The sequence below is a fragment of the Octopus sinensis genome, linkage group LG4 (genome assembly GCF_006345805.1).
Source record: "Octopus sinensis linkage group LG4, ASM634580v1, whole genome shotgun sequence".
NCBI lineage: Eukaryota > Metazoa > Mollusca > Cephalopoda > Octopoda > Octopodidae > Octopus > Octopus sinensis.
The window spans coordinates 85,908,635-85,924,523 of record NC_043000.1 but is presented as its reverse complement, the minus strand read 5'-3'; the positions used below and the strand labels follow the sequence as shown (position 1 = coordinate 85,924,523).

Here is a 15,889-nt window from a genome sequence, read left to right as displayed (position 1 = left end):
TGTGTGTGTGTGTGTATCATTATCATCATTTAATGTCCACTGTCCATGCTGACATGGGCTGGATGGTTTGATCAGAGCTGGAGAGCTGCACCAGGCTCCAGTCTGATTTGGCACCGTTTCTACAGTTGGATGCCCTTCTTAACACTAACCACTTTACAGAGTGTGCTGGATGTCTTTATGTGGCACCAAGTGAGTGCTTTTACATGGTACCAGCATGAGTGCTTTTTATGTGGTGCTGGCTCAGGACTCTTACTGGCCAATCCTTTTCACCAGGAGGACTAGTCTTAACACTTCTGCTGAGGAATACAGGTCTTCTTGAGTACAGCAAAATGCCAGGCATGTATGTATGTGTGTATATATATATATATATATATATATATATATATATATATATATAGTCAACAGCTGAAATCCAGATATTCTCTGTATAGAAGACACTTAGTAGTGCTCAAAAGATTCAAAATTAGACTCCGATGTCTTTACAGGGGATCATTCTACAAGGCAAAGAAAGGCTATAAGATAGATCAGGTTGAGCAGGTATAAAAGCAATTATTGACATAAGTGAATTAGACACATCAAATACATTAAATATATTAAGTACATATTTATACATATAAATTCATCATTCATCATCTGAAAATTTCCACCTTTTGCTTTCTCTCATTTTCAACTTCTTTTGTGAGCTTCTGCAGTGTCATCCTAGAAACATGCAGTTGAGCATTGTCATGGAGCAGAATTGGACCACATCGATTAACAAGTGCAGGTCTCATTTTGCTCAAGTGAACATGCATTTCTTCCAGTTGCTTACGGTAAACTTTCAATGTAATGTTCTGATTAGGTTCCAGAAAGCTGTAATGGATAACACCAATAACAGACCACCAGACAGTAACCATAATCTTTTGCTGATGCAACTTCAGTTTCAGGAAATGTTTGGGTGCTTCATCACAATCAAGCCATTGACCCAATTGCTTATGATTGTCATAATGGGTCCATTTTTCATTGCAAATCACTATTCAATCAAGAAATGGGTCATTAGAGTTTTGCAGGGAGAGCATCGAACACACTTCAAAAATGCTGAAGTCTTTGATTTTCATTGACATCATGCAGAACCCATTTATCAAGACTTTTCACATTGCCGATTTTCTTCAGGTAATCTGATAATGTTAAAACACTGATACCAAGCATATGAGACATTTTTCTGACACTTGGTCATGGGATTTGTTTGACTATTGTTTTCAAATGCTGATCATCAAGGGTGGATGGACATCCTCTACTTTTTTGATCTTCAAGGCTCTCATTCCTGCTACAGAATCTCTCAAACCACCATTGTATTGTCTGATCACTGGTGGGCCCTTTACTCCATACTCTGTTGATATTGGTGGTTACTTGGAAAGCATTATGTCCAAGCTTCAATTCATGCAAAAAAAAAGTAAATGCATTTCTTCTTTTTTCATGTTTGAAATTAAGGATTTCTGCACTTCAAAATTATATTCTGAAAGAAATCAATAAAAATTTATTAAAGAGTACACATCAATTATTAAGCATGTAAAATTTCATCTAAAACACTACAAAAATAACATCTTAAATCGAATTTGAAAAATGTTTTTGAAAAATCAGGCAGTATTTTCTGAACAAGCTAATATTTCCGAAAATACATGTTAACACAACATTTTCAAGGCAATCCAGAATTAGTTAAATTCAAACATTTGAACTGATTTAAAGGTTGTTTATTTTCCATCATTCTTTCATGCATCTACCCCGATATATATAAATATATATATATGTATATATATACAACAAGGTTCTTTCATATATATATATATATATATATATATATATATATATAGGAAGAGTTTACGGAGAAAACAAAAGACGAAGACAGGTGGTGTACAAAACAAATAGATGTATTAGTATAACACTCAGGAATAAAAAAAAGTCTTTTACGTTTCGAGCCCACGCTCTTCTACAGAATACATATATATATATATATATATCATCATCATCATCATCATCGTTTAACGTCCGTTTTCCGCGCTAGCACGGGTTGGACGGTTCAACTGGGGTCTGGGAGGCCAGGGGCTGCACCAGGCTCCAGTCTGATCTGGCAAAGTTTCTACAGCTGGATGCCCTTCCTAACGCCAACCACTCCGCGTGTGTTGTGGGTGCTTTTTATGTGCCACCTGCACAGGTGCCAGGGGGGTCCGGCATCGGCCACGATCGGTTGGTGCTTTTAATGTGCCACCGGCATGGAATCCAGCCAAGGCGGCGCTGGCATCGGCCACGTTCGGATGGTGCTTTTTATGTGCCACCGGCACAGGTATCACAACTGCTATTTCCATTGATATTTATTTCGATGTTCATGTACTTGACTCGACAGGTCTCCTCAAGCACAGCGGGATGTTCTGGAATCCAAGGTACTTTGAATGGGCAGGGGCTATGCGGGACTGGTGCAGGAAGCAGCCCGGGTCTTTGCAGTCACAGCATATCTCCAGAGATCTCGGTCCTTTGCCATTGCCTCAGTGAGGCCCAACGCTCTGAGGTCATGCTTGACTACCTCATCCCATGTCTTCCTGAGTCTACCTCTCCCCCTGATACCTTCAACTGTTTGGGAGTGGCACTTCTTCACACATCTCTCCTCATCCATCCGCAGTACATGACCATACCATCGCAAGCGTCGCTCTTGCACACCACATCTGATGCTTCTTATGTCCAGTATTTCTCTCAGGGTGCTTACACTCTGTCGTGCATGCACACTGACATTACACATCCAGCGGACCATGCTAGCTTCATTCCTTTCAAGTCTACGCATGTCCCCTGCAGTCACAGCCCATGTTTCACTACCGTGAAGCATGGCAGTTCGCACACATGCGTCATACAATCTACCTTTCACTTTGAGCGAGAGACCCTTTGTCACCAGTAGGGGTAGGAGCTTTCTGAACTTTGCCCAGGCTATTCGTATTCTAGTGGTGATACTCTCTGAGCATCCACCTCGACTACTAACTTGGTCACCCAGGTAGCGGAAACTATCAACTACTTCTAGTTTCTCCCCCTGGGGTGTGATGGAATCTGTTTTCTGAGTATCTGTGGTGTCTATTGTCCCAGTGCATCTGCCGCACATGAAAGCTATCCTATCAGTTAATTTCCCTTTGATGTTGCTGCACCTCTTATGCGTCCATCTTATGGAGTTTCTACCTACACCTTTCCTACAGATCGAGCAGGGCCACCTGCCCGAGGGGGTGTGTGCTGAGTTCGCCTTTCTGCTTACTATAACTTTGGTCTTTGCTACATTTACTCTAAGGCCCTTTGATTCTAACCCTTGCTTCCACACCCGAAATTTCTTTTCTAGTTCCGGTAGTGATTCTGCTATGAGAGCCAGGTCATCAGCATAGAGGAGCTCCCAAGGGCATCCTGTTTTGAATTCCTCTGTTATTGCCTGGAGGACTATGATGAATAAAGGGGGACTGAGCCTTGGTGTACACCTACGAGGGGCGTTCAATAAGTAATGCCCCTGACCCACTTGCAGTTGTTTGATCTAGCTGAAATTTTGCATGTGCAATTATTTATATCTCTATAGATTAAGTGGCAAATTACAGCTCTGAACTAATTGTGGTTTCCGATTTACAAGTGTTTGAACTGAGTCAAGTGTGAAATGGAGCCTGTTGAGTGTCGAGCAGTGATCCAGTTTTTGTATTTGAAAGGACACACACCACAGGAGACTTTTGATGAAATGAAAGTAACTTATGGTGATGATGCCCCATCATATGACCTTGTAAAACGCTGGCATCATGAATTCAAACATGGTCGGAACTCTGTGGAAACAGCTCCCAGATCTGGTCGCCCCCCCCTTCTGCAATTGATGAGGCATCTGTCTGTCAAGTTGAAGCTGCCATTTTGGAAGATCGACGCATAACTACTCACCAAATAGCCCATGAGGTCAAGATTAGTACCAGGTCTGTGGAAACTATCATTCATAACCATTTGCATATGCAAAATGTGTCTGCCATATGGATTCCCAGGTTGCTCACACCTTTCCAGAAGCAAGAACGCGTCGATTGCTCGAGGATGAATTTGGAGATGTGCCAAGAAGATGAGTCAAAATTTTTCAAAAGGCTGATTGCATAGGATAAAACCTGGGTCCATCACTATGATCCAGAGACCAAAGCCCAGTCAATGCAGTGGAAGCACCGTGACTCACCTCCTCCAAAGAAGGCAAGGGTGCAGCCCTCCACTGGCAAGGTCATGCTTACAGTCTTCTGGGACCAGGACGGAGTAGTGAAGACAGATTTCCTGGCAAAGGGTGCCACAATTACAGGAGTCTATTATGCTTCACTTTTGAGGAAATTAAGAGAAGCTATCAAAATCAAGAGGCGGGGCAAGATCAGCAAAGGCATCCTCCTCCTGCAGGACAATGCTCCGATCCACAACTCGCGTGTCGCCAGATCAGAAGCACAGGCGTGCGGCTATGAACTCATCCCCTATCCCCCCTACTCTCCTGACCTTGCACCCTCTGATTTTCACCTCTTCCCAGCCATGAAGTTGTTTTTGAAAGGAAAGCGTTTCCCAGATGATGCAGCCTTGATTTATGAAGTCACGTCGTGGTTGGAGGACCAAGCTGGGGTCTTCTACAAAAATGGTCTTCAGAGCTGCATCAAACGATGGGAGAAATGCATAACTCTGGGTGGTTCCTATGTAGAAAAAGGCTAATAACTGTCCCAAGTTTCGTTGCTCTACTTCTATGGGAAGTGGGTCAGGGGTATTACTTATTGAACGCCCCTCGTACTTCTACCCGGAATTCTTAACAAGGTTCTTTCACCTTCTGTCAGCTAAATTCACTCCTAAGGTTTTGGTTGGCTGAGGGCTGCAGTAGAAGATGTATGCCCACAGCAGGATTGAACTCAAACCACATAGTTGGGAATCAGCTAAGCCTAGGCCTATATATATATATATATAGTATAAAATATGAATAAATATTTTATATCCTATAAGTAAAAATAAATTTGAATTATCTAATTATCACAAATATGGACAATCATGCAAAAAGGAGCTAAGCATCTTAAAGCCCTCACCAATCTCAATCCTGGGCAAATGTTCTCTTCCTGCCTCAGATGTTGAGTTACTGACAAATCCTCCCACATCAATGAAGGATACTCAGTGTTTGTCACTGTACATTGGAAATAACCAATAAATCTCATTCAAGTCACACCCAACCTTCTTCTAAAAGAAAGGACACATAAGATAACGTTGTCCAAAATATTATGTCAGAAGTAAAAGTAGCAATTTCACAACTGGAACACCTTTGAAAGTACATCTGTTTAGCTAGTACTGATCTAAGACTAAATAGCAATGCTTAATAAAATTATATATCATTTGTTAAAATTGATTAATTAAAAGAGTATGCAGAAACAATTAAAGAATGATCAATCTTCTCTAAAAGATTTGGAGTCAAATTATAGCAGCTTGGAATATATGAATTGTTGCAAAATCATGGTGCCTGAAGACAGTCAGGGATTATATCAGTGAAAATATCATATAATTAGATGGACCAACCAAGACATACTTCAACTCAACAATATTGTTTTCTTAATTTTCTCTTTTGTTTTAAGCTTTTTAACAAAAATTATTATCTTCTTGATGAAAGACTTCATAATGTTAAAGAATTATTTTATAAATATTAAAATAAATATGAAATGTTTTACTGTCTAATCTTTCCATTTGTTAGATGATTGCTCTAAAAAATACTTATTCCTCTGTTCTTCATTGATAGAACTGCAGCTTTTCGGTAACCTTCTTTTCCAAAACTAAAAATATGATAATTAGTAATGGTGAGAAAATTTAATTATTTAGCTGTTGTTTTTCTTTTTCTTTTCCTTTCAGAATCAGGGCCAAGATTCAGAAACCCAAGCTGATTTCGTTACAGATGATAAAGTTAATGATCTACTAGCCAAAAATGAATGCTTGCACTTTCAAATTGAACAGTTATCTTTTCAATTAAGTAAAGTTTATAATCGATTTATGAGGAAAGACTCTGATGAGAGTATTGACAGTGGGCAAGACAGTCAGTTATCTCCAATACAGCAACAAAATGACTTACTAACACTGGAACTTGAACAACTCAAACAAGATTACCTGCTTCTGCAAAAAGAACACCAAGACCTAGTCAATGCTGGGGACATACTGCAAGAGGATTATGAGAAACTCCTTGAAGAACGGGATAAAATGCAAGAAGTCCTTGAAAAGGTAACTAACACCAAATGGGTAGCCCAAAATGAAATAGCTGCCTTGGAAACAAAGAATGTTATTCAAGAAATCCCTGAAACTATTAATCCTAATTTTGAGAACTGGGAGCAAGGCAAGCAAAATATAATAAACAAGCATTCAGACACTGATTTAAGAACGAGTCAACAGAGGAATCCAGAAACAGAGGATGTGATAGAAGAAGATGGGTTAAAAAGAAGTATTCAACTGAACAGCTGCTCAGAAGTTCTACAAGACCAAAGTATAATATTGAATCATTTGCAGACACTGAGGGATGAAAACAAAAAATTATTCCTGGAGAAAGAGAATGTTATTGAAGACCTTGAAATATCATTCAATGAAAACAGTGAGCTAAAACAAAAATTAAATGCAGCAATTGAAAACTATAGCTTGTTAGAGAAAAATTATACATCATTGTTGCTTGAAAAACAAAATGTGGCTGCTAAAGATATTAGTGGCCTTGATAGCAAGAATATTAATGACAGCAGCATTCGACTACACTCTAATCAACAAGAACAACTTCAATTATACCCCTCCCAGCCAAATGAAAGGTCTATTCAAACTACAGATGATAACAACATTCAACAGACACTTCCAAACAATAGTTCAGAGAAGGAACAGATTGATATACAGAAATCGAATCAGATCGAATTACTGAAGGTCCTTATATCACAACTTCAGCAAGAGTTAATAGTAAGTAACAATTTGATATTATTAAAAACGAAAATGTTCACCGTACATACATACCCATAATTATTTAAATACCTAAGTGAATAAATCACTTCAAGTGCTTAGCTTGCACAATTGAAACATACTGGAAACATAGGAAGGCTGAAGTACCACTCCTAGAATAGGGCTCTAGACAGTCCCTTATAATACCAGGTCTATAATTGTGTATGCCTTTCAAAATTTGCATTGCTCAGCCAGGAACAGGGTCATGTTACTCATGATGCCAAAAAGCAATATAACACCCCATCTGACCTTCCATGTGGCTTATGTAGCAAAGTATGCTGTTAAATGGTTGAGTTAAAATGCCATCTCAAAGCATGCCACCCAAATAGACTAAGATCCATTAGAATAGATCAAATGTCCAACTTGCAGTATGAGTTGGAGGTGAATGATTGTTTAGACTATAAGCTGTCTCAGAAGTGACCAGTGACAAGTAAACTTATACTAAGATGGATGGTCAATGTGCAGGAAGTGGCTGCACTTGGACAGTTTGACTTCAACTATATAGATGTGTATGTATATGTGTGTATGTGCTTTTGTTCAATCAGATAATGGCCCTTACAAGAAGAATAAACAAATATATCTTGCTATACTTTACATTAATGAGTATTATATACTAAAATGCCTTTCTCTCAGTTTTTTAGACAGGTATCTACTTATGTAATTATGTTCCAATCTGTCAAGCATCTTACCCATTACAGAAACCACTACTCCACTTTCTTATTGCAATGACCTCTGACAAGTCAGCCAATTTCAAATGATGGCCTTTTTCATTTTCTTCTCCTTTCCTTATTCTTTTCTTCCAGTTAAGTATTCTAGTGTAATCATTAATACTTACCTCTTCGTCCTTCCACACCCATTTCTTTCACACTTGAGTATTCTGTAGAGTACTGATCAGAATTGGTTATTGAATGCTATTCGCCCCTGACCCCACTTCCACCTTACATATACATGGTAGAAAAGAGTAGTCAATACATTTTGTAAAGTATATATTTCTTTATATCAGCTAACACAGGATTGCATTACTTCAAGTTTCTCAAAAATTACCAGAAAACAGCACTCTGAATTATTCATGGTTTTGGTACTGACTTGGAATGCAATTCTTAGATAAATTTTAATACAAATACAATCATGCATGCGTGTGTGTGTGTGTGTGTGTGTGTGTGTGTATGTGTGCATGAGTAGAGAGAGAGAGTGAGAGTTGCAGTGGGTGGCGGTGGACCTAAATATATTTATATACTTGAAGCATGTATAATTTTGCTCTGATTCAGAGTGCGATGTATGTATGTATTCTCAATATGACTCAGTTAAGTTGATAATACATAATTATGTAGCATAACAGAGCATAACAAGGCATTTATGTATAAGCTTTATATATATATATATATATATATATATATATATATATATATTTACATGAATGAGTGGACAAATGAAAGGACACTCGACACATTTATAATATATATAATATATTGTTAATAATATCAGGAAATCAATATCAAAAAATTCTTCAGGAAGATATATACATGTATAGAATAATTGTTGTATTAAAAATATAACTATATATAATTATATGTAAATATGTATAAATATATAATAATAAAAGTTTAAAAGTTTTGAATTAAGATTTTAAAGCATCTTATGATCGTTTCGCAGAAGTGTTGTTCCTATAATGGAATCCTAAATTTGATAAGCATTTATAGACAACATTTCTGCTCCTCAGAGGTATAAAATGTGAAATTTGTATAATCTATCAAATGGTTTTTTTATCAAAAATATAAATATATTCTACACATGTATATATCTTCCTGAAGAATTTTCTGATATTGATTTCCTGATATTATTAACAATATATTATATAGTATATATAATCGCTCATATTAAATGTATAAATACTTTAATAGTATTAATACTATGATACAATAGAGCACTCAATGTAAATTCTATATATAATATTCTCATTGAATATATTTAACTAAAGATTTATAGATTTATATATATATATATATATATATATATATATATATATATATATATATATATATATATCATCATCATCATCATCATCATTTAGCGTCCGTTTTCCATGCTAGCATGGGTTGGACGGTTCTACTGGGGTCTGTGAAGCCAGAAGGCTTCATCAGGCCCAGTCAAATCTGGCAGTGTTTCTACGGCTGGATGCCCTTCCTAATGCCAACCACTCCATGAGTGTAGTGGGTGCTTTTTACGTGCCACCCGCACTGGTGCCAGACAGAGCTGGCAAACGGCCACGAACGGATGGTGCTTTTTATGTGCCACCGGCATGAGGGCCAGGCGAGGCTGGCAACGGACACGAAACGGGGCGGTGCTGGCAACGGTCGCGAAACGGAAAGTTCTCTTACATGCCACCGGCACTGGTAACACATCTGCAATTTCCATTGATCGATTTCGATTCTGATCCTCACTTGCCTCAATGGGTCTTCACAAGCAGAGTTTCGACATGCCACCGGCACTGGTAGCACATCCGCAATTTCCATTGATCAATTTCGATTCTGATCCTCACTTGCCTCAACACGTCTTCACAAGTAGAGTTTTGTGTCCCAAGAAGGGAAGGTATGCATACGTAGGCTGGCTCCATCCCATGTAGAAGGCCACGGGTTGTGGACTCACTTGTCCTGCCGGGTCTTCTCGCGCACAGCACACTTCCAGAGGTCTCGGTCTCTAGTCATTTCCTCAGTGAGACCTAAAGTTCGAAGGTCGTGCTTCACCACCTCGTCCCAGGTTTTCCTGGGTCTGCCTCTTCCACAGGTTCCCTCAACCGCTAGGGTGTGGCACTTTTTCACACAACTATCTTCATCCATTCTCGCCACATGACCATACCAGCGCAAACGTCTCTCTTGCACACCACAACTGATGCTTCTTAGGTCCAGCTTTTCTCTCAAGGTACTTACACTCTGCCGAGTGTGAGTACCGGCATTACACATCCATCGGAGCATACTGGCTTCATTTCTAGCGAGCTTACGCATATCCTCAGCAGTCACGGCCCATGTTTCACTGCCATGTAGCATGGCTGTTCGTACACACGCATCATACAGTCTGCCTTTCACTCTGTGCGAGAGGCCTTTTGTCACCAGCAGAGGTAAGAGCTCTCTGAACTTTGCCCAAGCTATTCTTACTCTAGCAGTTACACTTTCAGCACACCCGCCCCCGCTGCTGACTTGGTCACCTAGGTAACGGAAACTATCAACTATTTCTAGTTTTTCTCCCTGGAAAGTGACGGAAGTTGGTCTCAGAGCATTTTCAGTGTTTATTGTTCCTGAGCATCTGCCACATACAAAAACCATCTTCCTAGTTAGCCTTCCTTTGACATTGCTGCATCTCTTATGTGTCCATAGCTTACACTTGGTGCATCTTATAGAGTTTCTACCTACACCTTTTCTACAGATCGAGCAGGGCCATCTACCTGAAGGTGTTTGTGATTTGTCTACCTTCCTACTGATTACGACTTTGGTTTTAGCTAGATTGACTCTGAGGCCCTTCGATTCTAATCCTTGTTTCCACACCTGAAACTTCTCCTCCAGTTCTGATAGCGACTCAGCAATTAGAGCAAGGTCATCAGCATAGAGGAGCTCCCAAGGGCATCCTGTCTTGAATTCCTCCGTTATTGCCTGGAGGACTATGATAAATAGGAGGGGGCTGAGTACTGAGCCTTGGTGGACCCCCTACCTCTACCCGGAATATATATATATATATATATATATATATATATATATATATATATATATATATATATATATGTATATATATGCATATATATATATATGCACACACACATACATACATACATGCATGCATACATACAGACACACACACACACAAACACATGTATATGTGAGTGCATAGCTGCAAAACAAGGTGAATAAAGTAAATACATTCATATACCAAAGTAAACTTTTTTTTTTTTTTCTTGTAATTGATCATTAAACAAAAGTTAACTTTTGGAACAATGCAATGGTTTACAAATATTTCTAAATATCTGTAAACCAGCTGACAGAAGGTGAAAGAACCTTGTTAAGAATTCCGGGTAGAAGTAGGTGTACACCAAGGCTCAGTCCCCCTTTATTCATCATAGTCCTCCAGGCAATAACAGAGGAATTCAAAACAGGATGCCCCTGGGAGCTCCTCTATGCTGATGACCTGGCTCTCATAGCAGAATCACTACTGGAACTAGAAAAGAAATTTATATAGTATAAAATATGAATAAATATTTTATATCCTATAAGTAAAAATAAATTTGAATTATCTAATTATCACAAATATGGACAATCATGCAAAAAGGAGCTAAGCATCTTAAAGCCCTCACCAATCTCAATCCTGGGCAAATGTTCTCTTCCTGCCTCAGATGTTGAGTTACTGACAAATCCTCCCACATCAATGAAGGATACTCAGTGTTTGTCACTGTACATTGGAAATAACCAATAAATCTCATTCAAGTTACACCCAACCTTCTTCTAAAAGAAAGGACACATAAGATAACGTTGTCCAAAATATTATGTCAGAAGTAAAAGTAGCAATTTCACAACTGGAACACCTTTGAAAGTACATCTGTTTAGCTAGTACTGATCTAAGACTAAAATATTTCTAAATATCTGTAAACCATTGTACTGTTCTAAAACTTCTCTCTGTTTATTGGTTATGCTTAGAAACTCTGAGTATCAATTTGTTAAGTTTTTTACCATAAAAAAACATTGTATGTGTATATGTTTTCACATATATATATATATATATATATATATATACATATATAGGCGCAAGTGTAGTTGTTTGGTAAGAAGCTTGCTTCTCAACCATATGGTTCTGGGTTCAGTCACACTGTGTGGCACCTTGAGCAAGTGTCTTCTACTATATCCTTAGACCAACCAAATTTTGAGTGGATTTAGTAGACAGAAAATGGAAGAAGCCTGTTGTGTGTATATATATATATATATATATATATATATATATATATATATATATATATATATATATATATATATATATATGTATGTATGTATATATTTTTATGTATGTGTCTGTGTTTGTCCTCCCACCATTGCTTGAAAACCGATGCTGGTGTGTTTATGTCCCCATAACATAGAGATTCAGCAAAAGAGAACAGTAGAATAAGTACTAGGCTTGCAAAGAATAAGTCCTGGGGTCGATTTCTCTGACTAACGTTCTTTAAGGCAATGCTCCAGCATGGCTGCAGTCAAATGACTGAAACAAGTAAAAAAATAAAAGAATATGTATACACACGCACACACATAAACATACACACACATACACAGATACACATATACATACGTGTGTCTCTGTGTGTGTGTGTGTCTGTGTGTGTGTGTGTGTCTGTGTGTGTGTGTGTTTGTGTGTGTTGTGTGTGTGTGTGTGTGTGTGTTAGTTGAAAATCTCCCATAAGTTTTCACCAAAATCACAGGTATTGAACTTTTAATTTCATATCAGAATGTGTTCCTCTCAAGTTCCTGTATAAATAAATAAAAAGCTTACAACCCTCTAGAAAAAGAATATTAATTCACATAGGGTGTACAAATTGGCTTGCTGGTGTTAATCTGAAAGCCATTAAAAAATCCTTAATCCACATTGTTGCAAAAACTTGGGGTTTATCTCCTCCAAATTTCATTCCACAGCAAAATTATAAATATTTATTTTTCTTAACCTACATATATTTTGTTAAAAATCTAAGAATTTTGTTTTGCCAGTTTTTAAAATGTTCTTGGCATTTGTGTATAAAGTAAGACGAATTCAATACAGTTATACATTGTTTCTTCTTGGTCTCACAGCAATCAGAGTTAAATGAACACTGACAAGAACCTAATTTAGTGCTGGTTATAATGCTGGAGGCATTACTAGCTATGGAATATTAGTGACTTCATAAAAAATAGAATCTTTAATTTGTATACATTTGCACAAATGCAACACTGATTGAAGTGGAAATGTGTGTGTGTGTGTGTGTGTGCATTCATGCATGCAAGTATGTGTATATATATTTATGTGTATATATGTACACATATAAATATACATATATGTATATATATATATATATATATATATATATATATATATATATATATATATTATATACATATGTATGTATATGTGTGTGTGTATACATATATACACACACACACACACCACACACACATACATACATACACACAAGGAGGGAGAGAGAGAAAGATGGAGGAAGGAAAAGAGAGTGATAAAAATATAAATTAGTACTTAAATATTGTAGGTCATTTGGGAGTTCACACTCTTAACGGATGCAAATCTAAGATAACCAAGAACTATCATGGTAGGAGTGACCTAAGAGGAATGAAAGCCTGTAAAGGAAATGTGTGTAGACAAGATAGAGGCAATTTTATAAACGTCCAGTCCTTGGATGAGCAGATATAAAAACATTAATGAGGATAATAATTTCTCTCTTTCACACACACACACACACACACACACACACACACACACACACACACACACACACACACATGCACATAAAACTGGATACTCTCATAGTCAAGTATATCATAATAGATATGCTTTCTTTATTGACATGGGTTGGCCAAGTTGGTAGAAAAAGTAATCCTAAGCTTCCAGCTCAAGATTACCTCTCAAAGTGCTTTAAAAGCTAAAAATGATACAGTTAAAGACTATGGCAGAAAAACCTTCCTACATTTTACATGGCCAAGAATGAAGAATCTGGGAGATTTTTGGCTACACTTTGTATTATGTTTAATACCTTTAGTGATTATGCCATAAATAAAAAGATAATGTTCTAGAAAAATTTCCAATAAAGATATAAAATATATTTTACATAATATATATTTAAATAGATATTATGACGAATAACAAATAAAATGATGATATTGTTCGGTATTTTACACATCCACAACATATATGCTAAAAATATTTTCACCTTGTCATTGATTATTACTCACAATTCCTGATCTCTTTAAGCAATTATGAAACAAGTTGTTAATGTAGTTAATACCATTTGTTACAGAAGATTTAACAAAATAGATATTTTTACACAGTTTCAATAAACATTTTTGTACACTTTCAATTAACATTTTTTTTTAAATAGCAAGATTTCATATTTTTACAATTCTATGTAAATAATGTTTTATATAAGATTAGAAATGGTTACTAAATCACCACAAAATTCAACAGTTAGTACCTACTACTACTATAAATACTCTTGTAAACCACTGATTATATTATTCTACCAATATCTCTCATCTTCAGTGACTCACCTTTCCATTTAATTTACTAAAAATTGTAATCATGAAAACATGAAAACAGAGCGGGAATTATAATATGAGAAAGAACTTGAAGCAGCTTCAACAGCTCCTGAAGTTTTACACACCTTTAAGCATTGACTGTTTGCTTTACTCAGTATAAATCTATTCTTGAATGGACTGGTGGCTCTTATCAGGGACTACTAGCAAACTTTGTTAAACCAAAATAATTTTTAAATAATCTTTTAATATGTTGTTCACAATGATGCTTTAACTGCTTAAAATTGGCTTTATTTAATTGACAAAGGATGCCATAGTAGTACACAAGATCATCTCTTGCAAACAATTGACAATAGAATCTGTTGGGATGTATGTAAGACCTGGTTAGAAATATGTCTTAGATTGTAACTTCAAAAATGTAATGGCTGACGTATAAAAAGATGAATATATTTCCATTCATTCACAACCAGCTCCCTTAGGTCTCTATATGAAACAAGCTACTGGAAAACAAAACTTTAACTGTTACTTCAACCATAAATCAGGTTCATGCTTCATAAATACCAAGAAAGAGTCTCAGTTCTATGACTCTGCCATACAAATAGAAAATAGTGCAGTTACCTTGTGAAGTGGCTTAAGGAGAACTTTTGAATTCTACAAGTCAAACTTCTAAATAAGCTTCTTCTTGTGTAACTGCCCCTTGTTGCAGGTTAAAGGCTTTATTTCTATGGGAAATTTTCATTGCATGATCACAATCCACTTTATTACTTGTTTCATGAGTAAGAAATAGGAACACATTTCAAAATTCTGTAGATCCCCAAAAGAACTATGAGCAGTTCTAACCTTTTTGAGGTACTTGCCTCTTGAGGTACTTACCCCTTGTAGACAAAGACTCTCTCATTGACTTAGTCATTCATGGAATTCTTTAAAAGGACATTGGCATGATATTTCTGAATCAATTGTACATAACCTAATATTGCTGAATACAACTACAAGTGTATGATTCAGTTCATTTCAATGGGCCAATCAAGAAATATAGTGAACTAGAATTAAAACTATTTGTGAACTAAAGCCAGAATTAAAAGACTGTCCTAATGATCAAATATGTTTCCTCATACTCTATGACTGTTCAACAAGCATTCTTGATATTCTTTTTCAGGAGTGGCTGTGTGGTAAGTAGCTTGCTTACCACCACATGGTTCCGGGTTCAATCCCACTGTGTAGCACCTTGGGCAAGTGTCTTCTACTATAGCCTCGGGCCAACCAAAGCCTTGTGAGTGGATTTGGTAGACAGAAACTGAAAGAAGCCCATCATATATGTATATATGTGTTTGTGTGTCTGTGTTTGTCCCCCCAACATTGCTGGTGTGTTTACGTCCCCGTAACTTAGCGGTTTGGCAAAAGAGACCGATAGAATAAGTACTAGGCTTACAAAGAATAAGTCCTGGGATCAATTTGCTCAACTAAAGGTGGGGCTCCAGCATGGCCGCAGTCAAAATGACTGAAACAAGTAAAGAGTAAAAATATTTGTTTGTTAATATATGAGTTAGTGCCCCACTACCAACCAAACTTAGAGATTTGCTCTCTGGCTGAACTAAAAATTAATCCATCAAAAATCTTCTCAAATCAATTTTAAATCT

At 37.0% G+C, this 15,889-nt stretch overlaps 1 protein-coding gene across 5 annotated transcripts in view; it reads left to right on the top strand.

The window, feature by feature from the left end:
- LOC115210688 (thyroid receptor-interacting protein 11-like) overlaps positions 1-15,889 on the top strand; it is a 680,082-nt gene that overhangs the window by 657,433 nt on the left and 6,760 nt on the right. For all 5 annotated transcript variants that reach the window (XM_029779369.2, XM_036502228.1, XM_036502227.1 and 2 more), the window contains one exon: positions 5,875-6,948. In XM_029779369.2, the coding sequence (XP_029635229.1) occupies positions 5,875-6,948 (1,074 nt within the window). The remainder of the gene's footprint in view (positions 1-5,874; positions 6,949-15,889) is intronic.